Raw genomic sequence first — 27,245 nt, 5'->3', positions numbered from 1 at the left:
GGCTGGTAACGAAATCGATAGACATGTGAGACGTCTCCATGAGGGGAGGTGAGTCTGTGAAGAGGAGATGCTATGATACTGTAGTTCTTGATGAATTTACGGTATAAGTTGGCAAACCCTAGGAAACTTTGTTATTGCTTACGGGTTGATGGTAGTGGCCAGTCCTTTACCACCTGAATCTTAGAGGGGTCCATGGTGATTTTTCCTGGTGCTGACATGAACCCTAAAAAGGATGTCCGGTGCGTGTGGAACTCACATTTTTCAACCTTGACATACAGTTGGTTTTGTAATAGTCTGTAGTACAGCTCTGACATGATGAAAGTGTTCGGTCTCAGACTGGGAGTATATGAGAATGTTGTTGAGGTAGAAAAAGACAAACCTATTCAGCATATCTCTCAACACATCATTGACCAGGTTTTGGAAGATGGCAGGGGCATTTGTGAGCCCGAACAGCATCACTAGATATTCATAATGTGCCATAAGAACGTTGAAGTCCATCTTCCACTCATCACCTTCCCTGATATGGAGGAGATGGTATGCATTGCGGAGACCTAACTTGGTGAATATCTTGGCTCCCTGTAATAATTCAAAGGCAGATGATATGAATGACAGGGGGTATCGGTTTTTTATTGTGATGTCATTGAGTCCTCAGTAATCTATGCATGGCCTAAGTCCTCCATCCTTTTTATCAGCAAAAAAGAATCCAGCTCCAGCTGGTGATCTGGATGGTCGGATGATTTCGGCAGCTAGGGAATCCTGAATGTATTGTTGCATGGCGTCCTTTTCAGGTCCTGAGAGGGAGTAGAGGGGTCCCTTGGGAGGCTCTGTGCCAGACAAAAGTTCAATGGCGCAGTGGGGTCGATGTGGGGGTAGTGAGGTAGCACGAGTCTTGTTGAAAACATCCTGGAAGTCATGGTACACTCTGGGGACTTCAGTCAGGTCTGGATCGTATGTATCCTGTGAATGAGAGGGTGTGGGGTTTAGTGCGGTGCGAAGACAAGCGATATGGCAGGAAGGGCTCCACCCCAAAACTTTGCCTGTTACCCAATCCAGGTGAAGGTTGTGAAGCTGTAACCAGGGAATGCCCAAGACTACTGATGAGAGCGGTGAGTCTATGACGTGGAATGAGACATACTCTTGATGATTTTCTATAGACATGAAGACTGGTTTTGTTATAAACTTGATTTGTTGCAAAATGGTATCATTAAGAGCTCTCACCTGGAGGATTTGGGAAAGGTGTTCAGTCTCAAGATGGAGCAGATTTATCATGGACTGGGACATGAAATTAGTGCTCCGGAGTCAATGAGGACCTGTACCTGTTGTTGGTGAGTGATTGCACCAATAGTGACTGTGGTGAGGGATCGTGAGACCATATTTTTGATCAATGTTTGTCAGTAGGGTCTTCATTCCCCCTACTGAGCCTGGTCTTTTGATGTACAACTTTGCACCAAGTGTCCGGGTACCCCACAGTAAAAACACAGTTTCATCGTGCATCTTCACTCCCTCTCTGTTTGGGTTAACTTATTGCACCCTAATTGCATAGGCTCTGGCCTGGGTGAGTTATTTCCTGATTCTGGCACAGAGGTCTTATGAGGAGGTAGTGCATACTGTGAATACACATGTTGCCGGGATTGTTTTCATTCATACTGTCGTTCTTGGAATCGTTGATCTAGATGTGAGGTTACTTCGATTAGGTCATCTAAGTCTGGGCTTGGGCTGATGAGCTAGGTCATCTTTCAATCTGTCATTTAACCCCAAATAAAAAGGATCATACAGGGCAGCCTTGTCCCATAAGCTGTCCTTTGCCAAGGTACGAAATTGGATTACATAATCTGACAGGGGTCGATTCCCTTGTTTTAACTCAGCTAGATGATGCATGGCTTCTACCTCAGGCCGTACAGGGTCGAAGAGTCGTGACAGCTGTTCACCAAACTCCTTCACTGATTTACAAAAATTGTCCTGTCTCCGCCAAGCTGCTGTTCCCCATAATCCTGCCTTATCTCCCAGTAAGGAGAGAACATAGGCGACTTTGGCATCCTCTGTTGGAAAGGTGGATGGTTGCAATGAGAAACTGATGTCACACTGTGTGAGGAAGGAACGGCTCAGTCCTGGCTCACCACAATATCTGGCTGGAGGGGAAAGCTTGGGATTGGGACCTTCACTTTGCCTGGGTGGTGGTGGTGAGACAGGTAGGGGAATGGTAGATGCATCCCTGAAAGACAAAGCCTGAAGTACCCGGGTTAATTGGGCAGAGACAAGATCAACAGATTGAGCAATATTGCTAAGCTTTCCCTCATGGACTTGAATGGCAGACTCAGTACCAGTGCACCATGGTGACTGAGTGAGTGAGGCATGGTCCATAGTGGCCAGATTGTACTGTAATGAACCGGGTGGAATGAGGACCAGTAAACTGCCAGACACCACAACACAGATGTAAAGTTTTTATTCGTTCTTTATGGAAAGGGTACTGGGTGCAGCTGATAGATTAGTCAGGAGGTGGAATGTAAACCGAAGCGTTTATTGGAGGGTTGATTACTACCCCAGCCTGGATCTGGTAACACCAAAGGAGGCGAGGCAGATGGGAACTGGAGTCCAGTTGTAGTTCCACAGAGCAAGATCTGGTGGCGTAGTTTCCTTGGTCAAAGGTTTCCAGATGATCTGGTACAACACAACTCAGAAAATCCAGAGATTGTGATTATTAACAGTAAACTCCTCCAACAGAAAAGAGCAAACTAAATATCCATGGAGGGAAAAAACTCAAGATGGCCCAATCTGGCAGCTTGTCTGTGGCTGTGGAGAGGTATGTATGCTGTGGCCAGAGGAGAGAGAACAGGTGAACTCAATTACATAATCAAGTGGCTGTAGATGAGTGGGTGACCAAACCAGGTGTGAGTTTTCAAAATAAGAGCATGAAACAGGAAGTGAAGCTGCTGATCATCACACTGTTTCTTCTGTACTTGTGGTAGCAGTAGCCAATGTACTTCTACCTCAACTGTTCGCAGGTCAATTTGATTTCAGTACCTGGAGTTGAGGTGGTCCTGACAACCTCTGACCTCTGTAGAAGATGGATGACCTCCATCCAGCAGCTGCTGAACTATCTGATTAACATCCAGGATCCTTCCCATCAGGCTGTTCATTTCCTGGTCCAGGCTCTCAAACCTGCAACAAGGAGCAGTGATTCAGTGGGATGGTCAGAGCTCATCACTATTAAGATTTAAAACACATGAATCGTTCACCCTCCTCCTGACCTGTGTGCCACCACCTCCACGTCCTCCAGTCTCTCAGGGATCTCCATTTTGTCCAGCCACTGCTCCTTCTCATCAATCCACAGCTCACAGGCATTGACTTCACTGAACATACGGTAAACAGCAAGGGCATCATGGAGCCACTGCTGTCTGAGCACTGCCACCTCAGCCACCTCCGTATACAGCTGCTCCACCTCTCCCATACGAACCTGCACCTCCTGCAGAGCAGCGAGGAGAGGAGTGAGGAGACGGGAAAGGACAGAGAAGAAATGCAAGGACAAAAAGAGTAAAAAGACCAAATGTAGACCAAAATCACTTTATGTTTAAAAATCTAAAACATCTTTAGCCCTCTCCTTCTACCCACCTCCTGTTCACGATATTGCAGAGGCAGCGCCACCATGTGTTTGCGAAGTGCCACCACATGTAGACGATGTTTGTCTATGGCTTCGCTGACTCCTCTGTGTTTCTTGAGCAATGACTGAGTCGAGTACTCATCATGTCCAAAGTCTTCACTGGAGACCAGGCGGTAAGCATCCTGCAGCCAGGCTACAAGGTCGTCTGTCTCCGTAGAGAACTGAAAAAAGTTGAGTGCCTCCTGCAGGTGGCCAAGATGCTGCGCAGCCTGGTCCTCCAGTCGCTTCCACTCGCCCTTCACCTCCATGATGCGCTCCTGGATCCCTGCGGTGCCGAAGCTCTTCTCACTCAGGATCTGCTTTCCTCGCTTCATGGTGTTCTGGGCAGGGTGGAGGAATGACTGTGTTACTTTACAATACTGAGTGCAGTAAAATGAAACACTGACCAACATGTTTGTTAATGATGGCTCACAAATACAGACTCAAGCCTGTTTTACATTCTTTTATCAAAAAGATTGGTCAGTGTGACTAAATCAGACATGAAAGTATATATCAAGTTTAAATAATAATTGAAATGATTTATGTTTCAAATTAGAGTCTACAAATTAAATTGTAGTGAAAACGTAATACATGTTTCTTATATGCAGATTTTTATATATGCTGCATGAATTTACTGAAGTATGTGAAGTTCAGAAGAGAAACCTGCAGTTATTCCAGGTGCTGATTCCCTCAAACACAAACACACACCTGCAGCAGCGATCGGTGAGCCAGCAGTTCTCCAGCCAGAGTCTTGTGTTTTTGTAGTAACCTCAGTACACTGCTCAGGTCCCTGCCATAACCCTGAGCTGCCAGGATGGAGCTCTTCTCTCTGATCCAAGCTTCTGACTCCTCCAGCTCCTGCAGGAGAACAAACAGACAAATAAGGTTTAATTTTTTACATTTAAACAAAAACCTAGTTAAAAAATTAATCAGTAAAGACCAAGAGTTCAGAAATGCAGCTCATTCCTCTCCTATAATCCTTAAACGGAATCTGAAAGCCTCATGAAAGGCAGAAGGCGAATTAGCCAAATGAAACCATAATGTGACATAACAATTCAATAATGTGAACCAATGACTCTGCACAAAGAAATCTACTATTATTATTATTATCATAGTTCAATCTAGAAGCTACAAGCTTATCGCTAAAATTAATACAGTAAGTCATCCATCAACTTTGTGTTTAGAAAGTGACAGACATGGATGTGGACCAGAATAAGACGACATGATGCATATAACATTATATATATGTATGCATCTAAAAGTCACAATATAACAGGCAGAAAAAAAGATGAGTGATTCATGAAAAACACTACTGGTGTAGTAAAACATCAAAACAGAAAAATCTCCTCTGGTGCAGCAGTACAGTGCATCATGTGAGCACTAATGTTAAAGCAGCAAACTAAACAACATTACACTATGTGCTGTGTTTTATCATCTCTTTAGTAGACCTTTCTGTTACATCTCTACTCTAACCAGCTAGCTTACCCAGCTGAAATATGTAAATGGAAACTCTAAACTCTTTGAGAGGATCTTAGAACAGGATTTGGACAAATTTATAAAAATGCAATAGAATGAAGTGCCAAACACAAGGACTGGCAGTCGTAGCAGTTAAAAAAGCAACTGGTCTCAACCTCATCAGCAACAGAAACAGTAAAAACAGATTGTTTATACCTGGTAACAGTATGTATCGGGACCTATCCTACCTGAAAAAAAGCCCACAGTTGTCTGGATTCCTCGAGCTCAGCACGTCTTTTAGCCGCCAGTTGTTTTAGCTCCTCCAGACAGGAAGAAACATGGTTGACACGGTTACAGATAACCTGTGGGTCACATGGTTGGTAACCTGAGGGACGACAAAATAAAAGCACAGGTACAGCACTTCATTATTACAGTAGTACACACAGAGCTGGACTTCTTATGAAGCCAAGTCATCCTTATAGGCAATACCAGCTAAAAACTATCTATCAAGATAGTGCTACACACAATACACAGGACAAAGTCTCTCTATACCCTCTATGGTGGTGAATTTAAGTGCAGCTGTGTTGAGCATCTCGACCCTCTCAGCCTGCACAGCGATGTCAGCTTCCTGCAGGCTGTGTTTCTGCAGCAGATCATCCACCTCCAGAAGATGCTTCCCAAAATCCTTGGACAGCAACTGCACCTGGGAGGGACAAGAAGATGGGAGGATGACAACATGAGATAACATGAAATAAGAATATCCTTTTATTTACTTGTCTCATTTTCACTATTATGCTCCATGCTTTCTTAATTTATTTTCATGAACCCAAAATATACACACCTTTACCTTTCATTTTGTTTCTTAGCTGTCTATGTAGCCAATACATACACAGGTTTAAAGAACCCTTCAGTACCTGTGTGTCCTCCATCCAGTCGATCATGTAAACCATGTCCTGAAAAGTCTTCTGCAGGGCCAAATTTTTCTCCAGCCGACTCCTTCTCCCAGCCACCAGCTCCTTCAGTAGACTCCACTGCCCCAGGATGTTCTCCTTACGTGCCAAGATACGCCGGATATCGTAGTATCCTTCAGCCTCCATCTCTGCTGCAAGTTCCACTACCACGCCAATTCGCTCTTCGTATGAGGCTATGTCGGCCTCGATGGCCTCGTGTTTCTTCATTGCTGCCTCGACTGCCGGTAGATCGTAGCCAAAATTGTCCTGGACACGGAGAGAGGGAAAAACAGAAAGAATAGATGGTGTGCAGCCGAGAGAGGAGACATAAGGGGAGGAGTGAAAACAGCATGAGACTGATGAAGATGAAACACTAAAATTATTGTTAAATAAATACATTGCATACATATAGGAGATGATTCTACAGTCTTTCTGTTGGATAAGCCTTTCTAATGCAGATGTACTGATGCAGTGCAAATTACTCTATACTTAGCACAGCTTTTAATTATAATTATATGACTATGCAATTAGACTAGTGCTGTTCACACAGTTTAACTGGTAAAGTATTTATATATATAAATATATATGATTATGTTACTAATTATTTGCACACAGTTGAAATATAACTGGAGATAGAGGTGATTTGGTTCGATCCTGCCCTTCCCCTGAGATTCCTACCTGTGACACAAGTCTCTGGTTTTCATTGAGCCAGGCTTGTCTCATGGTGGTCTTGTGGTCAAAGCGCTGAGCCAGCAGCTCCAGCTTTTCCTGACGAATCAGCTCCTTGCGTAAAGCCACGCCCCTCTCATGCTCGGCCTTCTCCAGCCTCTCCCAGGCCTGGACAGAACAGTGGTAATGAGGAATGTAAATGTAAAACTGTAAGAGGTCACTATAAGGTGAAAGCTTTGCAGCTTTTCTCTGTGAGATTGTGGTAATGTTTTAATTAATGGATAACTTGCTCGTATCAGCTGCCGCTTAAGAGTTTACGAAAACGTTAAATATTGGAGATAACATAACAGAGCTGGCAGTTGTTTGACCTTGTTGATATCTGAGATGAGCTTCCCATCATGAGGCACGTAGGGTTTCTGGTTGTTGGCTCTGAGTTTGCTTTGGATGGTGAAGAGAAGGACCTCCAGATTCCCCTTCTCTTGAAACCTAAGTGAGAAACACAAAAAACAAGTTAGAGATACCATTTCACAATATCATAAAAACTCTACATTAAAAATGTTTGGATTTGACTCCAACTATATAAAAAGGCATTCAGATTAATTAACTGTGCTGAAATAGAAACTTAAAAACTGCTGAGGACAATTTCTCTGCCCACTAAACTAACCTGCTGCCCAGTGCCACAGCCATTCACCACTCTGAGGGCACCTACTGTATGAGCAGCTGTGTTTATTACTGCCACCAAAGACCTTGATTTACAAGAAGTGTCAATATGTGATTTGGATGTACACATGCGCTCTTGCACCACATCTGTTGATTATTTTCATGATTAACTGATTGTTTTTCAACAATAGTGAGCATTGTGACCATTATATTTTCCAGGTGATGCAGGCTAATGTCTTTTATCCAATCAACAGTTCAAAACCTCAAGATAGTGATTTATTATTATATGCAACAAAGAGGAGTTTGATAGTACTGGTCTGTTTGTATTGTTGACTGTGAAGAAGCTCCTGGCTCAGTAGGTCTGTGTTTAAGTGTGTTTCATGCCTCTTTGCATCTGCATACACCAGGGTGTGATTGACTTCAAGACTTTTAGTTTCACTCTTAAGAAGACCTGCTTTCATTAATGATTATTTAATCTGACAAAACCTACAAATAAGTCCATATTTCCCTCATTTCCACCATAAATGCCCAGTTTTTACCAACTTGTATTACTTTAATTACATACATATTAACTAATTGGTTCAGCACTCTATACAACACATGAACCAAGCTGCCTGTAGTATAAAAAAGCAGCGTGTTAATGAAATCTATGTTATTCAGTATATAGTGTCCTCATGCCCAGGTCTGTGCATGCTGGTTTAAGTGGTTTGAATGCGTGTCTGCATGGGTACAGTGTGTCAGTGCAAAAAGATAATTGTCCAAAAGGTCACCTTCAGTTATTGCTGATTTATTTTCCATAGTTCATATATCCTCTATACATATCACAGGTCAAAATTATATTTCCTTCCATAACTTAACTTTCCAAACACAAAACACCATGACACAGTCAAACAGTTCGCAGCGTGCACACCTCTGTGCTGATTACCCACATGAATATTTACCATGAACACAGATGCTGCCACCTATCAGTGCAAATGTGCAAAACAAAGGAAACTAACTATTTGGCTCCTACCTGGTATAAGGTATGAGGTTCCATTCCAACATACTGCCAAGCATTCACTGTGCCAAAGTTCTTGAGCAACAAGCATCTAACTGCATCTAACAAGCATTTAACTAATTACTTTCTGGTCAAGTGACTTGCCTCTTCCCTTAGGAAAAAAACAAACTACCACCAATTCTCACAAGCCACTTTTGCCCTGGAAGGGGCAAAAGTAACCAGGGGCAGACCCACACCACTGGAGCATGAGCAGCTTTGGACAGCCCATGACTGCAAGATGCTGCGGATATTGGTTGGCAGCTTGTTTTTCCACCCAGAGGTCGCAACCACTACCCTCAGGCAAAATAGCAAGAGGGGGATGTAGAGCTGAGGGGGGTGTACCTGTGATGTCAGGTATTACCACTGAGCTCTTTGGAGAGGTCATGAGTGCACCAATGAAACATCACTGAAGGAGGGTGCCCACCTGATGACCTCAATGACATATCTGCCTTCCCAAACGTGATCAAAGGACCTGTCTATGTCAAGATGAAGTATAGTCAATTGGTACGCTCTCACACATAAAGGATGTCTATGTGAATTTATATGTACAGTATGTTTAAGCAGGCATATTTATGTTTGTGTGCACTAGATAATGGATGTCATAAACATGGCTTTTAAAACATTAAGATGCCAATTAAAGAAACTATCAATACATACTTAATGGGCTTCTCTATGGTGCAGTAAGTTGTGAAGGCCTGTAGCTGCTGCTGAACTCCAGTCAGCGAGTTGGCAAACTTCTGGTTGCTGATGACTGCAATAGTCTTTTCAATCCAGTCCAGCAGGTCTGATGCCAGAGCCTCATAACGGTTGATGATTTCCTCTGCTTCAATGCAGTTGTCTAGTACCTGATACCAAGAGACAGAGAGAATATTCAAAGAAGACGAACGGCATAGTAGAGCAAGAGGAACAGATTTTCATAAATATGCCTGTATATGTGTCTATTTCCTGCACATTTTGATGACTTGTCAATTGTCTGACAGCTTACTAACGCTGCTGGGCTTTCAACTTTCAAAGTAATGGCATGTCTGTCTGTAGATGAGTTTATTCATTACCTTGCCAACCCTCTTGCCCTCCACAATAAGGGCCTTCATCTTGGAGAAGTAGTGGTAGTAGGAGACCACATAGGTGATTATGGACTTTTCATCTGGGTTCTCTGTGTTCACATCTGTACCGGACACAGAGATGTGAGCAACTCATCACTTTTAGGTCATCATTGTCATTGTTATTATTAATATTATTATTATTCACTTTTAGCTCAGTATTCTGGGTAAACATTGAAGTGCTCACCCTCAGGGTCCAGCAGTTTGGTGAGGCCCAGGTGCTGCTCAGCGACGTTGAAGGCTTGCTGGAGGTTGTGTGTTGCATTGGACCGCGTCAGTTTGTGAAACTCTATCAAGTCAGGTCTGGAGGGTGCAAGTTGAACAGAACTTGTCATGAGTCTAATCCTAAACTTGCATGTCAGTCAAACCTGTCTTTGCATTCTATTCTATTCTTGTCTGTTCATCTAAATATGAACGGATGTATTTTGTTTTGTCATTGCAGCTGATTTTGTGTCATATTATTGCATCAAAATCCTCTTAGTTCAATTTGAAAACTGGAAAACTAGAAATATATAAACACAGAAAACAATGACGCTGAAACTGCTCTGTATCTGCTGCTGTGATCATGTAAAACTCACAATTTAAACATACTGTAAAAACATACAACATGACAGTAATAGCACACTGTGTAGGTGTGTTAAAAATACCACTGACCTGTGTCTGTGAATGAGGGCGTTAAAGGCAAGGCCATCCCTCCAGCAGGTGGTGAAGTTCTGGATGTTGACCTCAGGGTACCTGAAGCATCAAGCAATTTATTGTAGCTTTAAATGCAAACCAAACAGAACCAATGTCCTACCAATACCATAACAGTCTGGTACATTACATTAAGGATCATGAAAGTTACTGTGGGAGCTTATAGTTTCCTGTACATTTATTTCATTGCTTACCCTGCAGTTTTCATCTGGCACCAGAGCAGCAGGGCATCCTTGGCAGAGCGAGTTTCTCTATTGTCCTCTGTCTCTATTTTGATCACCTGGATCTAAAAAAGAACAGGGCAACGTGATGCGTCAGTGTTTGAGGGAGAGACAATGTGACACAGGCCGTGCACCTGTTGTTTCACAGAACAGCACACTATATTAACTGTTTGCCATTGTATTTTTATGTCATTTGTAAAGTGAAATTTCTGCACTACAGTTGCAGAGGGTGCTTGGATGACAATGGTAAGCTAGTTAGCAGAGTTAGATTGCATATTACCTGTAGCTGTGCTCCCATCCTGAGTCAAATATTTGATCTTTAATCATTTGTATTTATTATATGGCACAGTTAGATCTGTGATTGAAATGTTGACGGCAACAACAAGTTGAATCTGGACCATAATCCAGAAGCCTCATATGAAGATACACAATATGAAAATAAACAACAAACACAGACGAGAGCGATAATAGCCGATGATTTCAGTGCAAAGAAGTGCAGCACAATTACAAAGGCTGATGATAGCGACACTGACAGCTATTCAACCGATCACATCACAGTGACACGATGCAAGGTAATTGGGGACATGACACCCAGGAACCAGCTGCTACACATCGTTAGGCACAACGTGCACCCACACACACGGTCATGCATTCTCTTTAAAACTAGCACTAAATGTCATTTCAGCAGCAGAGACATATTTTATATATAAATAGTCCCTAAACTGCCTTGTTAAATAAAGCACGGTCATTTATTAAAAGGCTACGTAATTTAAATGTATAAATAGTGAACTGCGTATTGTGTATCATTTTCCTCTATTGTAGCTCTACACATTTATTATTATTATCATAAAGCCAACTTTTACTTCTCATCCATGAAAATAACCCGAAACCGACTTCAGTTATCATTTACACATACAGTACCCAATATTAAGTGATGACAGCTTCATACTATAATCAGTGGTTTCAGCATTAAAATCAGAAAAACAGTTAACCATTGGCCTAGTGGGAGAAAGAAGAAAGGAACACACTAATGACACTTAGACAACTCTGCTTCATTCAGAAACACTGTTCTAAGTTCATCATTACTGCAACACGTGTCTGCTAAGTGTGAGTGCCTGCAGTGCTCCTGCTACACTGCAACACAGTAACCAAAAAACAACACAGACAACAACAAACCCACACAGTAAAAAACATTAGCAACATCTCCCTGTCTAACTCAAAATATCTACTGTATATCTCACCACATACACAGTAAAGCTATTTTACTGTGCCTTGATTCAGAGTTACTGTACATTATATGTAAGCACATGTACACACACTGCCCACAAGGACACCCAGCCAACCATATACAACACTATAATTGAAGTCACTGCAAATAACAACAGTCTGTTATTATTTGTGTATGGTTCTGTAAATACATTAGGATTACCTCTTCCTTTGCCTGCCAATCCTTTCCACCCCACCCCACCCCCCTCCCCCTCCCTCTTTCTGCCTGTATGCATTTGCTGCAGTGGTTTGGCCCTACCTGCTGACTGGGCAAAGCCCACACTCACTTTCATCCCAGAGGAAGGGAGGAAAGGTGGAAAGAGGTGGAGACGAGGTGAAACAAAGTGCAAGAGGAAAAGATAATTGTAAACCACTCAGACAACACAGACATGAACAACCTGCTGACATAATTCTTAGCATTGAAATGTTCAGTTAAATTGATTTACTGGCCTTATAAACATGCCTTCAGATTTTAAATTAAGCTTCCAACAATTAGGATCATAGTTATGGTAGAAATCCCAGGGCAAAGCGTACAATCAACATTTTCTTAACCTAAAGCAGACCGGTCCAATAAAATAACATAAATAGTATTCCATAAAATGTCAGACCAGTCAGCCATACTGCACACACACGCACACACACACACACACAAGCAAAATTCGTCGTGCCTGGTTAGCTACAGGCTAATTCTGCTAGCAGTGCTTTGTGGTAGGTAGCCAACCCTAGCATGACAACACTAAGTCCCAGGAGAGAGCTGCTAGGTGACAATGCACAGTTAGTGTTACAGGAGGGGCTGAATAATGCTAAGCAAACATTACATGCCGAGGCCACACTGTAGCATTGACGCGTAATGAAAAAGCTGCACTTACACTCTGACTCTATATCTCTGCTGCTACAGCCTGGAAACCTGTGTATCAGTGTGAGTTTGTGTGATAGTATGTGCATGTAAGGAAGTGAGTAGACTACACCAATGGACATAAAGGTAGGTTTATAGAGTGAGAGCCTTTATATTCAAGAGAACAAGTGTGTGTGTGTGTGTGTGTGGGCTTGAATGCTGCTGCTATGTCTATGCTGCTAAGCCCTGAGTGACATTCAGGCTTCGTCCACCAAACACCACTGTCGCCGTCGCACTCTGATGATGCAGCAGCTGTGCCAAACCACTGGCAGCTCATCCTGAATGAAGTCACTGCTGACTACAGCGAACTCGCACTTCATCAAGCAGCATGGTAACATATGCCAGTATTTCAGTGCACTCACAAAGAAGCTCAGGCTTAAGCCTCCATGTCCCACAGGAAGTCTCAAGTACTTTAATTAGCTACAAAAACTGGTAATGATCCTGCAGGTATCAGACCACTATTAGGCTTAATGTTATAATAAATCATTGATAAGATTTTCAAGACAGCAAGCTCCCTTTTTGATGCTGTCAAAAAACAAAATCTTTTTTTCCTTAGTTAGTGGCTTTTACTGTGAATGTATGCCACTGAAGTCAGCACTGACCACAATCATTCATCAAAGACACATGCATCAAACGAACCAGGCATTTGCATTTGTTGTCAGTTTTAACTCTTGCAGAGAAAGATGAAATAACGAGCAGCTACAGTGTTAGAGTGTTAGATTAAGAGCTGCACACTTTCAACTCATCAACAAGAAGACAAATGGTGCCATACTGCTGTGTGAAAACTGCCCGTGCCATGCATGAAATCAGATCAGTTACAGTTATTGTGACTGAGTACAACAAAGTGAGTTTATTTGGCTGCTCAAAGACTGTTTGTTAAAGTTTTAAACACTGTAACCATCAGTGTCACCTAATCAGCCAGGATGATTATTTATTAGCATTATTCAATTACTAGTTTTCTCAATGATAAGAAAATCATGTATAAAACATCAGAAATAAGAGAAAACACAAAATCATTTTGTACTAATTGCTAAAGGGATGCAAGGTCAATATTTTGAACTTTGGGCCATGGCTCAATCAGATGAAAACTAAAAGAGACTAACCTCTGATAACCATCAGAGGTTAATTCCAATACCTTGGTTTTATTTTATGAGCGACTGTTTTTACCTGAAAGCGGAGGATGATGGTCCAGATTAGGCCCAGGGTGAGGCGGTGGTTTCCATCCACAATGTCATGGGAACCAACATTTTCCAGGTGAACCCTCTGTTCTTTCAAGAACTGCAGGGCTTTGTCAACGTTTTCCAGGCAATGGATCCGCATACGACCCCGTGTCGGCCTTGGCTGAGGAAGGGAAAAATACTCATATGAAAGCCCTTATTTTTAAAGCGTTATATGCAGCGTTATGTAGCACTAGCACTAGCACTTTTGCCAAAAACAGTTTGGAAAGGAGTAAAGCAAAAACTGTAAATGGAACATAAACATTTTCCATGATCCAGTGGCTACAGTGAAATGTACAAGACAAATAGTGAGCAGTTTTACTCACAACAAATTTTACAACGATTTCCTGCCTCGTTAACACCTTCATCACTTCTCCTCACTGACCGATCAATTAAGAGAGACTAAAACATTCAAATGAAGCCCATGATCATTTGAGCTATTTTATATATATATATATATATATATATGTGTGTGTGTGTGTGTGTGTGTGTGTGTTGTTTTCCCACCAGCAGCTCTCCACTGAGGACCTCCAGCAGTCTGGTGAGCATGTATCCATCTCTCAGGTCATTGTAGAGGTCCGATATGCGACAGGACACTCTGGCCAGATGAGAGTTAACCCACTTGGTAAAAGTCTTCTTCTGCACCGCATCTCGTTCATCTGAGGGAATTAAAGGAATCAACTTAACGCCATTCGCGTGCACTGCTCAAATGATTTGTGCTCATAGTGTTAATGTGTGTGACCTCTGACCTGCCAGGGCCTTGATCCGGGAGCACTCGAACAGCTTGGAGCTGGTGCACTCCGTCTCCCAGAACCCAGAGCTGATTGGTCGGTTGTTGTTGTTGAGCTGGCGCTGGGCTTCCGCGTTATCCAGGTCTGGGGAGGCATTAGCCATCGCGCCCAACACCCTGAAACACACACAGATGCATAGGTGAGTGGGAATGGTGGTGAGGAGGACACAAAGGCGTCATTACCGTGTTCTTGCTGTTTGTCGCCTTCAAACTAAATGCCTACAGGTGAAAGTGTCTGTCCACACATCAGACTTTATGCTCTTAGTGACGTTTCACACATCATCAAACACCTTTTAAACCCAATTTAGCCACACAAGTTCACTAAAATAAATTCAGAGTCATGAGTTGAATAGGACAAACCACAAATCAGCAGCTGAAGCATTTCATGATTTAATCAGGACAAATCACTATATGTTAAAATCAGCTACACTCAGTTTCATAAGTAACAGCTCCTTCCTGATTATGAATGATGCATAGCCTGTCTTTAGCATCAGAGCAGTTTACAACAGAGAAGCTTAAAATAACATTTCTTTGATGATTGAAAGACAGAGCAAAAATGATTCAGCTCCTTTGTCTTTCCCACTGAAAACCTGAAGATAAAAGTAACTTTGAATCTTCACCAAGAAATCACACAGATTAAATTACCCCAGATTTCTGTTAAACATTAAATTAAATCTGGATGGTTGTGAACAACATTGTTCAGCCAGTGTTCTGTTTGAGGTAAAACTGAGCGCAGACATGCCTGCGTGAACATTTATGCTCCAAGAAAAGCCTGGCTGCCATCAAACATGAACATGTTTTTCACTGATGGGCAGCTTTACTGATTTTTCTCAAAAGAGTTCCTCCCTTTTTATTAACTCCCATTAAAATATCCATCTTTCTTTCAGTTTCTTTGGCTCCAGTATTGTATACATTTTATAGAAAGGCAATTACAGTTGGAGGTGGCAGGATTGAAGCTTTCGCTAACAGCCTCCATGAGTTCCGCTCCCACTTTACATACAAACCATTAGGGATAAATTAAAAGCATAAATAATCAACAGATACAGTAGATCCTGTCAGATGTTTGTTGGCCTACACTAGTCACCATACTGGTAACTGTTATGTGGTGTGGGGTGTGGTGCACGATGAGAAGAGAGGTAGGACCCAAATGCGGGACACAAGAGTTAATTTTATTTCCTCCTGGATCTCCCAGGGCTCAGGTACAAATACAAAATCCCTGTCCGGGAATAAATGCTTCTTGGTGTGGACAGGCAGGCAAACAGGTAACTCTGCTATGCACATGAAACAGCTACCACTACCACTACTAATGCTCCGACCAAGAACAAAGGACAGAGGGAGTATAAGTAGCTTCAGAACAAAAACTAATTAAATGCAGGTGAAAGTAATTTAACTAATAAACATAAAGGTACCTGCGATTAACATGGGGGGCAAGAGGAACTAAGGCACCAAAATAAAAGTTCAACCGGAAATACAAACCCCAGACCACAACAGTTAACCTTCCCTGCAACTACTGAATATCCTGTTCCTGAAATGACCTGTAAAAAAACAAACAAACAAAAAAAAAACGTGACAAGTTTCTCCCACTTTCTCCCATCTCTCCTCTGCCACACATACACACACACACAGGCCAGATCACTTCAGAGGATTTTATACTGACTAACATTCATTTCCTGGACACTCCGCCCCCTCACATGTATGTGCCACCATTGAATGTCACTTTGTGCCTTCTCCCTCCCGTGGTTTGTCCTCTATCTCTCTGTCCTCCCGCTCTCTCTCTCTCTCTTTCTCTCTGTACCTTCTGCAGGTCCTGGAGCTGTATATTGCTGATGTGCAGTTACTGGTCCCACCAACCTGTTCAGTGTCTATTTGTTGTTTATTGTTGCTGTTCTTTTCTCTCTGCTCTATCCACTCACCCCAACCGGTCGAGGCAGATGGCCGCCCAAACTGAGCCCGGTTCATAAGGGATTTGTTGGGTTTTTTGTAAAGGGCCTTGAGATAATCTTTATGGCGATTTGGTGCTATACACATACAATTGAATTAAATTGGATAAAGTGAATAAAAACTTACTCTGGCCTGAACCATAACCACTGCTTGCTTAATCTTAGCCCTAACATAGTTAGGAAGCTGAGTTCTCACAATGTAAATGTGTAAACAGATTTATGTCCTTAGGACTACAGTGGTACCATTACACACACACACATACACACACACTCACGCACGCACACACACACACACACACACACACACACACACACACACACACACACACACACACACAGGATGGATTTTAAACATACTATAATAGTAAGACAATGCACAATTTGCAGAATAAAGAAGAGTTTATGTTGAAATTGCTGGCTGCATATGGTGGTGTGTGAATAAGTTTCCAGGCTTTTCTCTATCATTGACTGCCTCATCCTTTTTGTTGGAAATCTCTTTGTCTTCTCCTCATCTCACCCCTTTTTCTGGCCTCTCCCGCCCTCTGCACTGCAACAAAGGCCCAGGCTCACAGTTGTCACTATACCCAAACCTTTGGAAAACAACATAGCCATATCGAGTAAATGTCAGCATTCCCTGCAAGACAGAGAGAGGAGGGGTAGCATGCACATGCACTTAGCCATTCTCCCTGGAGTGAATAACAGCAAAACATTACAGTGCCTTCTATTTGGTGATGAAGCACATACAGGGCTGCAGGTGAACTCACCAGAAACCTACAGGAGCACAGCAGAATTCATAGGGTTACTACATAAATATATTGAAAGCAACATCTTGTTTGCAGAAATGTAAAGGTGCAGTTCTCACTGTGTCATTAGGTGAAGGAAGCGAAATAGCAATTAATTATCATTTGTTCATCACATTTTCCCAAAATGTCCAATATGCTCCAATATTGAAGATAAAAAGTGGCTGACTTTTAAATGCTGTTTGATCACAAAGTTATTTATCAAAAATACAAAAAATAAAAACAGTGCAGTGAAATGGTTTGTATGATTAATAATTTTATACTCATGATGGAAGTGTTTTTATATTTAGCATTGCTACTTAAGTAATTAAAGGATTATGGGGAACAAACAAGTGCAACTGAGGCACTGATTTTGTCTTTTCAAATGATTATAATAGTTTATCTGCTTAATTTTGTCTCAGTGGTAACTAGTATCTAGTATCTGTCCTGTCTGTTTGTTGAATATGGGTGTAAACTGGTGTCTGCAGAAAAAAAATTCAGCTATCCAACCCCCTTGAAGCTGTACTGAAAATACCTCCTCATGGCCTCATGTCTATTTTGTCTTAAAGTCTGTGGCATCTGATGGTGTGAGCTCAGATGTTGCAAATGAGGTAGGTCAGTATTTAGCCTCCCTAAACCCCTGTACATTTTTCACCCATATCCCTCGTGTGGTAAAATCCTTCACCAGCATTTCCCCTCTGACGGTGTGAGAGGCAAAATCCAGATTACCTGCACACAGTCTCACTGTAGGCTGAGCTGACTGACACCCACAAACATAAAGCTAGCAGGGGTTCACACAGAAACACTGCTCACTTGCAGACCACAAACAACACACGATAATCTATTAAAGTAAGAGTGATCATTTTAACCATGTTGTTCCTTAGATACAAGACAACATCAATACCAACATCAATATTGAAATTTAAAGAGCTCCAGTCCAACCTCATACAGAGCAAAAAAGTATTATTGTTGTGTGTTTCATGTATTTATTTTAGGAATGTGACCGTTCACATTGTTCCACCAAATCTGTTTTCCTCTCAGTGGATGTTGAAGTCATGACCAACGTAACTACATTTGTTTCCATTGCACTAATTGCAGTTAGTTTGTAATTGACAACTTTTCTATCTCAAAGAACCATGAAAGCTTTTTTATAAAGCTTTTTAATGCGACTATTGAAAATACACATAAAACATATGTATAGAATGTATAATGTCACTATAAGATATAAAGTGGTTGCATGTACAATTGGTGCATATAGGAACCTAAGTAAAAATTAAAAAAATTAATTTTCAAATTTGAAATATACTTAAAACATTTAGAAACGTATGAATTAATCATGATGAACATGAAGCATTTGACTTGAATGTCCTGTGAAGAGAAAACAAATGGCAGATGAACACAGATGTGTGATTTGAAGAGATGGTAATGTTCTTCAAATTACATATTAATTGCATAATAGATATGAATCTTTTAATTAGGTCATTTTGTTCAGCCTTCTTCTTCTGCAGTGGTTAAATGGCATCCAGCTAGAAAATCAGTGCCACCAGCTGTTCATCTCAGCAAACCAACTCTACTATTCACTTAACAGTAGTGAGTAGAAGTGCACAATGTTCATTTGTATTTTCTTTAAGAGATCTTCTCGTCATTCTGCAACAATTTGCACTCTCATTGGATAGAAACCCACTTATAGGAAGAGACATTTAGAAGACATTACAAAATCAACAAACTGAAATACATTTCAAATCCCATTAGTAGATTAAAGAGCAGAAACAATCGCTGTACCACAGCAAGCCCACATTAGACACAGCCACATCCTCATGTCAGTCAAAAACAGTCCTTGTGTATGTGTTGGTGTGTGCTCTTCCTGCCTTGATCCTCGCCTAACATCAACCACCTGGTGTCTTTCAGTCAAGTGGGACTGTTCTGTGTTTCAGTGTGTGTGTTAACGCTTTATTCAAATAATCGGACTCAGCTGTTGAGGACTCAGCCCACCCTAGGGAAAGAGTTGACCCAATATCTGACAATCTCACACACACACACACACACACACACACACGCGCGCGCACACACACACACACACACACACACACACACACACACACACACACACACACACACACACACAGACACACACACACACACTCCTGGCTATCCATTTTCTGCTCTATAAGTAACATCAGCAGTGACAGGCTTCATGATTTGCCTCCAGAGACCGAACAAATCTCAGGTGATGGAGATTGAAAAAATGACCACATAAAAAACTTCACCTGCATTTATAGCAGCATAAATATAAAACCAATGTACATGTTTCAGCGTCAGAATATCAATAGTAAATTAATTCTAATAATTCAGTTTGACGCTTCTGTCACACACAAGCAACAACATCTGTCACCAAACGCTGACGCCAACGCAAAAGTTGCCTTTCGAAGCCCAAACCCAGATAACCTAAAGGACATCATAAGGGGTCATTGTGATGACCTTAACAAGCTCCATCCACAGCTGGGTTAAACACTAAGGTATTCACCCTGACAGATAGACTAAATGAGATGAGATGACTAAATCACTGGGAGTATTTAAGTAAATGGCAAAAAACACAAAATTCTCATCCACATCTTTCCATATCCAAGTCCAAATAATTCTCATCCGATGGTGTTTTCTCTAATATTATTTATGACTTTAGAGCCCTACAATCGCGTCTTCCTCTGTTCCTGCTGCTGATCTTCACCAACTGAATCCAAACAGGATCATGAACCCAAACCATAAACACTGTTTGAACTGACAATGTCATAATGTATTTATATTTCTAAAATTGATTTACTGCACAGTAGTTCTCACTACTGAGGCCTTAAGCTGACAGATATGCACTTTAACTCAGTATCACCTTTAACTTTAAGTTAAGGGACAATCAAATTGAAGAACTGATTCTTTATCAAACGACTTTACTCCATGTCTCGATGGGAGTGACTGCCAATGAGCTTTAAACAAAAATGAGTTAAATATAGTCTAGATAAATAGAGTATAATGCAAGTCTGGATTTCCTTTGTTTTACAAAGGTTTTCAAGTACAGTGTATTGACTGCAGTGTCAAAAGATAAAGTGCTGAGTAACGCTGCTGCCCTCACAGCAGTCAGTATGAGGAGATGGTCAGTAATCAACACCTAAAACCTCAAAACTGCACTAAAACACAAGTGATGGGAATAAATCTGCTGCTGAATGCTTTCATTTTCCCCAGTCCATTTATAGTGCTCATAAATACAATACGCTTCAGAAGGTTCTCTTCAGTAAATCTGATCTGTGAATATTGTTCTTTAAAATGATGACAGTGCAGTATCTTGTTTTACCATGCCTTTGTTAAATCTGCTGAGATCTATTAGTTTTGCTGAAGTGATATCATGTAATCACTAAGACTTTGTAGATTGTAATGGAAATGAACAAACACCGGCCACTCTTAACACAAAACATTATCAAGCACTAAACCTGGAGCAGAAAAGTGGGAAAACAACAGCACTAACTCAGGTTCAGGACAAAGGATGTTTCTGGATTGTTTTATGCTTTCCCAGAGTTAAAACAGAGCTGATTCTGGTTCTGAGGTTTATCCTGCTGGACTCTGTAGGGTTACAGGGTTCACATGTTTCAGTCAAGTCAGTGTACACTGATCCAGCATTGAAGGATCAGAGATTCAAACAGCAGCAGCCTCTCTGATCTCTCCATGCAGCTGGAAGAGGGAGCAGGAATCACCTCTGTGTTTGTGTGTGTGTGCGCTCTGTCTTTAACATCCCACATACATTATTTAACCACAGTAGCTACACTGGAAAGATGAAGAAGCACTCACATACAGGACATGTAGCAGTCAAATATCAGCATTTTAACCTGTAAAGTGCTTTTCATATAAATCCATTGTAAACACTCCTGTCTGCTACGTCTCTACTGCCACTTTTGTTAAGCTGATTAATCGAGCTGCAAAATTAATCACCTGCAATTTTCAAAGTCATTGTTTCTTTGTTTCAGCTCAAATACTAAAAAGTCCCTGGTTTCATGTTATGAATGTCAGGATTTGCTGGCATTCACTGTCATTACTGATCATTTGTGGGCTCAAACTAAAGCATCTGAGTTTTGAACTGTTCCTCTGACAAAAAGCACTTAGAATAATTCACCATAGACGTTGTGAACCTGCGACAGCCTTTACTTTTTACTCTTCTCACAAAACAAATATTCGATTAATGTATAGAGTAATCTGTAGATTGATCAGGAATTGTTAGTTGCTAAAAAGAGGATGAACAGGGTAGTTAATGTTAAGTGATAACAGACCTTCAGACTTCATGAACAAAATAGTCCAACACAGTGTCACCATGTCCATGTTTGAGACAGCAGAAAAGACTTAGAAAGACTGAACGCAAACAGACATCTTCTCGTCTCTGTTTAAGGGAGAATCTAGATCATCTGACTTGTCTGTTTTCCTCCTGGTGGACCTGCACCCTAACCACACCATGGTTTATAGGACAGCATCTAAAATGAAATGTTCTAGATTCAGAGCGGCCCTCTTTGTTTCCCCCCTAGGTGGTTTGAGCGTGTTTGTGACTTTACTTCAGCGCTGTCACTACTCCTTCAGCTGTTTTTTTTTTCTTTGCTTTGAAGCATCATAAGTCAGACTCCTACCTGTCTGCCTCACTGACACAGTTTAAGAGACTGCAGCTCAGCCTTTCTTGGTCATCACTGTGTACTCTGGTATGTGTTCAGTCATTATACTTTCTCCTGTAAATCCACTCAGTTATTATTGCCCTCTCTCAGCAACACTGTCACTGTTGGTAGCCACAGTAACTTACAGTTCGACTGATGGTGTAACGAAAGCGTCAGCCCCACCTCCCTGCTCACTCCTTTTATTATGCTTCACACTTCTCAACTGTCCTGTTCCTCCGACCCTCCCTGTGTAGCCTCCACAACTTATGTGTTGACTATTGCCATCTGGCATGATGCCTCCATACAACCATACTACTCTAATCTTTTCAGTACTTGGGATACCAAATATCAGGGACCCTTAAAACATGGACTTAACCCACAAAAGCTGCAGTGAAGTTGTTCAGTTGCAAACTGTAGGTCATTCAGTAGCCAAATACTCAGGGTCCTGCCATTATTATCCGTTATCTAAAACTATGTGAGTACGAAACACAACAGTGCTGAAGAAGAGCAAATGTACCTTGCAGGTCACACATACATAGAAATCAATCTAGTTTGAAAAATAAAGCTGCACAGATTTAGTCTCAGAGGTGACTGAGAACAATTAATTATGCAAAACATATGAAGAACATGTGTCAACAACATTAAACTAAAATCCAACAGAAACTTCACAGTTGAAAACATTCGAGCCCCTCATAATAAAGACACATTTGTGTACTGTGCACTGATAAACCTGAATGCATTTGTCTGACAACAATTTAATGTTGAACTGGTTGTTTTGTTTCTTGTGATCATTTTACTGCACTAGTGATTCAAGAATAGCCCAGTGTGCATCATGGATGTCGGACTGTCCTTTTCTTTAGATTTAGAGGTTTCATTTACAGACAGGAGGAGAGAGGGAGGCAGGCATAATTAAAGAGGCCGAGGGGGATGTTACAGAGAAAACTGATGCTACAGAGTAACAGGAAGGTTGACATGGAAGAACAGAGGAGAAACTGAGAAAATAATGGTCAAAGAAAGAAACTGAAGAGAGAGTTGGAGGGAAGACCAACAGAAAGATCAAGAAAGAGAGAAGAACAGTTGCTATTGTTCATCACTGGCAACAGCTCTGTGCCTCAGTTTCTTTAAGGGGTCACGGGGACCAGACCCAAAGTGTACTTCCCTTTTTTCACACAGCATCCTCATCAGCATCGTCACATGCAGACCACATCCTCTTAGGGACATTCATCATCATTTTATCATATACCATTATGACCTGTTTACTGTTTTTCTGTTGTCACTAAACTGAATTTACCTACATACGTTTAAATTAGGCTATAAACCCTGCACAGCCTCAAATATAGAAAAATGGGACATCTTATTATTACTACTTAACACTACTTATTATGGAGTATAATGTTCTTCAGAGTTTTGCTTAAATGTTCCGTTTGTTAAAACTCATCCTAACCTGTTTTCTGCATCATTATTTGTTCCCCCTGTGCAAATCTGCCAATAGCAAAGCAGCAAACTAACACCACTGTGCATTGGCTACAAACACAAATTAAAATGTACACTAGGTCTGTGTCGCAGTAAATAGCTCTTTGGATCTGACAAACATTTGGAACATTTAAAACATTTGTATTCAGTCTGGGAAACAATTTTCTGAACTTTGCCTAACCTAAGGACACAGCTGAAACTTTTTCCAGGACTCCACTTTGCACAGATATCTGAAACCTGGATTGTTCTTGCAGGGATGGAGGCTCACACACACACACACACACACACACACACACACACACACACAGGATCCTTCACTGTGACGTCAAGTTGTACGCACTTCACACTCTGCACTGAGTCACTTCCACTCACTTCACCTTAACAGAGTGAAACAACATCTGTAAGAAAAAGCAGCAGCCGACGCCCAGGTCTGAGTCGGCAAGTCCACAGTCTTAATCAGAACAATCACCCTGTGATCCAGTAAACAACAGAGCAGCCACAGAGAGCTTCAGTGTCCCAGAGAGGCTGTGTATCATCCAGACAACAGAGATCACAAGAAGAAGGGGTCAATAAGAACTGTAACATAGCTGAGTAATGTATTGTAATGTCAGATATACCAATAATCATTTTGCTAAATCACTGCACTTTTATAATGCTGAGCACAATACTATACCACAGCTATATTTAGTAAATATATGCATGTGTCTATAGACTATATACTGTGGTACAATGTTAAGCACTTTGAAAGTTACTATAATAATGTACTATAATTAGTACCACAAGGAGTATTATCCATCTGTCCATTCATCCATCAGCTATACCCACTTATCCTTGAGGGCCAGTGGGAGGGCTGGAGCCAATCCCAGCAGACTCTGGGTAAGGGGGCAGGGTTCACTCTGCACTGGTCTCCAGTCTATCATTGGGCTGACACACAGGGACAGACCACCATTCATGTTCACATTTACATACCAGGAGCCAACACTTGACCCAAGTCTTGGTTCAGTATCACATGATACAGTATGAGAGTACTTTTAATGCTTTTGGGGACAAGGTGAGTCACCGTAAGCAAAGTGTTGAATATGACATATATGTGTCAATATCAGTAACACTACTCAAGATATAAAACCACAAGGTTTGACAAATTCACTATATAGTACCACATTTCCAGTACATCACCATGTATTTGTATTACATGACTTGTTTAGTGACATCTCATTAAGGTAAAAAAACTAATAAAACACTAGTCTATTATTTACTATGGCATATACAGATACTACAAACCCCCAGAGCTAAATGAAAGTGAGGGAGTCAAACTGGCTCAATAAATATCACTTAAATTACCTACAGTATTGTTGCCTTTTTCTATTACCCATCATTAAATTACTGGATTAAATGAATCAAGTATATTCAGGCATTTCTGATCATTGTGCCTTTGAAAATGAAACACTGTCCTGTTTTCCTCTTCACTCTCTTCCAACACATACACACTGCTTGCACCATCTAACCAAACCACTAACTAACCCACAACTGCCTGTACTCCTCTGTGTGAGCTGCATGCAGCAACTCTGCATATATAACATTCAATTGCCAACAATGGTGTCAATGCAAAATGGAGTTTGTAGTCACCTTTTACTGCAGCTGTGATAAAACACAACACTTCAATACTTGACAGACACAGTGCTGCTGTTTCTTGAGGTGGTAACTGGACCTGTACTGTCCCACTAAAAAATAAGAGTAAGCTCAGTGAATCTACCCGCTGTAGGACTGCCCCCCACCCCAACACACACACACACACATACATAGGGACAGAAATGCCATAATAATGATAATGTTGGGTCACATAGTGAGACCACAGACACACACTAACTTCGTCAGGTATTTAGAGCTTTACTGGATTTAAGGTTCAAAGTTCAGTTTCTACTTTCTGTTGTCTATTGGAACAGTTTTCCAAAAGAAAAGCGTGGTGAGTAACCATCAGTGATTTATTACAGAATGGTGATAATAAAGCATAAGATGCAACAACATACCATAGCGCACTAGGCCGCTATTTCGCTTCTGAAGACATTTATCCTTTAAAATTAGACATCCAGCCCTGGCAGGAATCATAAGCACATTTCCGAGCAGGCATCATACTCATGTAGGTTACAAAAGACATGAAACAGCGCGTCCTCACTGCGGTACCGATACCCTGCATCCAAATGCAGGCCGGCGTCCCTGTAAAAAAAAGAAAAAACCACCATGCACCTCGACTCCTTGCTCTCACACACAACATAAAACGACGTCCCATGGAGAAAGCAATTACCCCGTCGTCCTTACCTTTAGCCAGTGTCAGGGTTTTCTATTTGTTTCTCCTACAAGACGTCGTTGGGTCGAATCGATAAGGACAGCGGTTTGTCAATGGAGGAGACGGACGCTCCGCTTTTATTCCAGCTGGGTCTTCCCTTGGTCAGACCTTCTTACAGGAGAAAGCGGTTTGTGTGAGCAATTACAGAAGCAGCCCGGGGAGTCCGCAGCGTGGAAATACAACGCCTCGGAGCGTAAAAAGCGCACGACGTGCCTGCAGCGGTGACCGCCGGCCGGGAGACGCTGTCGGCGCTGAGGATGCGAGCCGGTGGAGGGTGATGATGATATCCATAGAGGTCCCCGTTTCCACCTGACACAACCTCTCCTTCCTCCTCCTCCTCCTCTTCTCCGGTGGTGATGCTGGAGAGAAATAGCAGCATCAGTGCGGCGAGCAGGGAGAGAGAGAGAGGGGAGGCAGAGAGAGGCTGCCACAAGGGGCCGTGTTTTACAGTGAGCTGACAGCTGCAGATGCGTTAAGAAAACAACAGATATGTGTCCATTGTTATAGATTCTTTCAGCTGACAGGCACAGCAGGTACACTCAGTTCAGCCATAAATCTTTCCACCATGACAGAGAGTATGTTGAGCTTATGTTGACACTGTTTTCAGTCATAATTAAACTTTAGGTACATTTTGCAAACTATAGTTTGTGGGGGTGGCAGGTGTTTCCATTGCCACCTTATTTAACTCAGTGAGCCTATGGTTAAATGACTGTTTAATGCAGGACAATGAAAGGCCTCCGCTAAAGTTTAACAGGCTCACACATTAATGTGTAACTAACCTAAATAATCTGTTTTGTTCAAATTCAGCATGTTCCTTTGCAGTAAGTATTAGTACTGTGTATGTAGGTATATTCAGGTCTTAATTCAGATATTTCTAATGTGAGACTAATAGAGGCAGAGTCTCATTTTTATTTAAAAAAAAAAAGACAAAACCTTTCAAGAGGACCTGGCTGCAGACAACCTTAGAAGGAAGTTGTCAATATTAGCTGGAAGTTAACATGGACAGGTTCAGGGTTAGGGGTCAGGGCTAACATTAACCCTAACTCTAACCCTGCTTCCGGAAAAAGGTTAGCAGTGTCAGAATCCTGGTTACAATATGGCATCCTAGCCCTGACCCTAATCTTAACCCTAACTCTAACCATGAACTTGTCAAGGTTAACAACTTCCAGCTAATACTGCAAACTGTCTGCCAAGGTTGGCAGCTCCCTATCTTGTCTGCAGGCAGGTCCTAATCGGTCCCTCTCAAGCTTTTTGACAGAGGCATAAGTGACAAACAAAATATATAAAGGTCAAAAAACTAGTTTTAGAAAAGAGCCAAAGACAGCTAAGCACATTTACTCTTGTCCTGTCTGTGTTTTTAGGAATAGTCTATTTTCACTCCATTACAAGTCACAGGGGAATATTGTACCTGACGACTATAGTTACTAGTTAGGCTATTACTTTT

General features: G+C 41.6%; 1 protein-coding gene across 1 annotated transcript in view; it reads right to left on the bottom strand.

Annotated features, from left to right (window-relative positions):
• The window catches only part of sptbn4b (spectrin, beta, non-erythrocytic 4b), a 68,799-nt gene extending 42,442 nt beyond the window's left edge, over nucleotides 1-26,357 (bottom strand). The window contains exons 1-18 of the mRNA XM_026298615.1: nucleotides 25,774-26,357; nucleotides 14,549-14,706; nucleotides 14,307-14,458; nucleotides 13,750-13,923; nucleotides 10,395-10,486; nucleotides 10,162-10,242; nucleotides 9,695-9,810; nucleotides 9,460-9,572; nucleotides 9,065-9,252; nucleotides 7,080-7,197; nucleotides 6,721-6,879; nucleotides 6,007-6,309; nucleotides 5,645-5,795; nucleotides 5,341-5,477; nucleotides 4,346-4,495; nucleotides 3,610-3,978; nucleotides 3,249-3,463; nucleotides 3,022-3,159 (exon numbers count right to left, since the gene is read on the bottom strand). Of these exons, the coding sequence (XP_026154400.1) occupies nucleotides 3,022-3,159; nucleotides 3,249-3,463; nucleotides 3,610-3,978; nucleotides 4,346-4,495; nucleotides 5,341-5,477; nucleotides 5,645-5,795; nucleotides 6,007-6,309; nucleotides 6,721-6,879; nucleotides 7,080-7,197; nucleotides 9,065-9,252; nucleotides 9,460-9,572; nucleotides 9,695-9,810; nucleotides 10,162-10,242; nucleotides 10,395-10,486; nucleotides 13,750-13,923; nucleotides 14,307-14,458; nucleotides 14,549-14,693 (2,801 nt within the window). The 5' untranslated portion in view covers nucleotides 14,694-14,706; nucleotides 25,774-26,357. The remainder of the gene's footprint in view (nucleotides 1-3,021; nucleotides 3,160-3,248; nucleotides 3,464-3,609; nucleotides 3,979-4,345; nucleotides 4,496-5,340; nucleotides 5,478-5,644; nucleotides 5,796-6,006; nucleotides 6,310-6,720; nucleotides 6,880-7,079; nucleotides 7,198-9,064; nucleotides 9,253-9,459; nucleotides 9,573-9,694; nucleotides 9,811-10,161; nucleotides 10,243-10,394; nucleotides 10,487-13,749; nucleotides 13,924-14,306; nucleotides 14,459-14,548; nucleotides 14,707-25,773) is intronic.
• Between the last annotated feature and the right edge of the window lie 888 nt (nucleotides 26,358-27,245).

The sequence above is a fragment of the Mastacembelus armatus genome, chromosome 13, assembly GCF_900324485.2.
Source record: "Mastacembelus armatus chromosome 13, fMasArm1.2, whole genome shotgun sequence".
NCBI classification, from domain to species: Eukaryota; Metazoa; Chordata; class Actinopteri; order Synbranchiformes; family Mastacembelidae; genus Mastacembelus; species Mastacembelus armatus.
The sequence above is the reverse complement of the archived record's forward strand: the minus strand, read 5'-3'. Positions and strand labels throughout refer to the sequence as shown.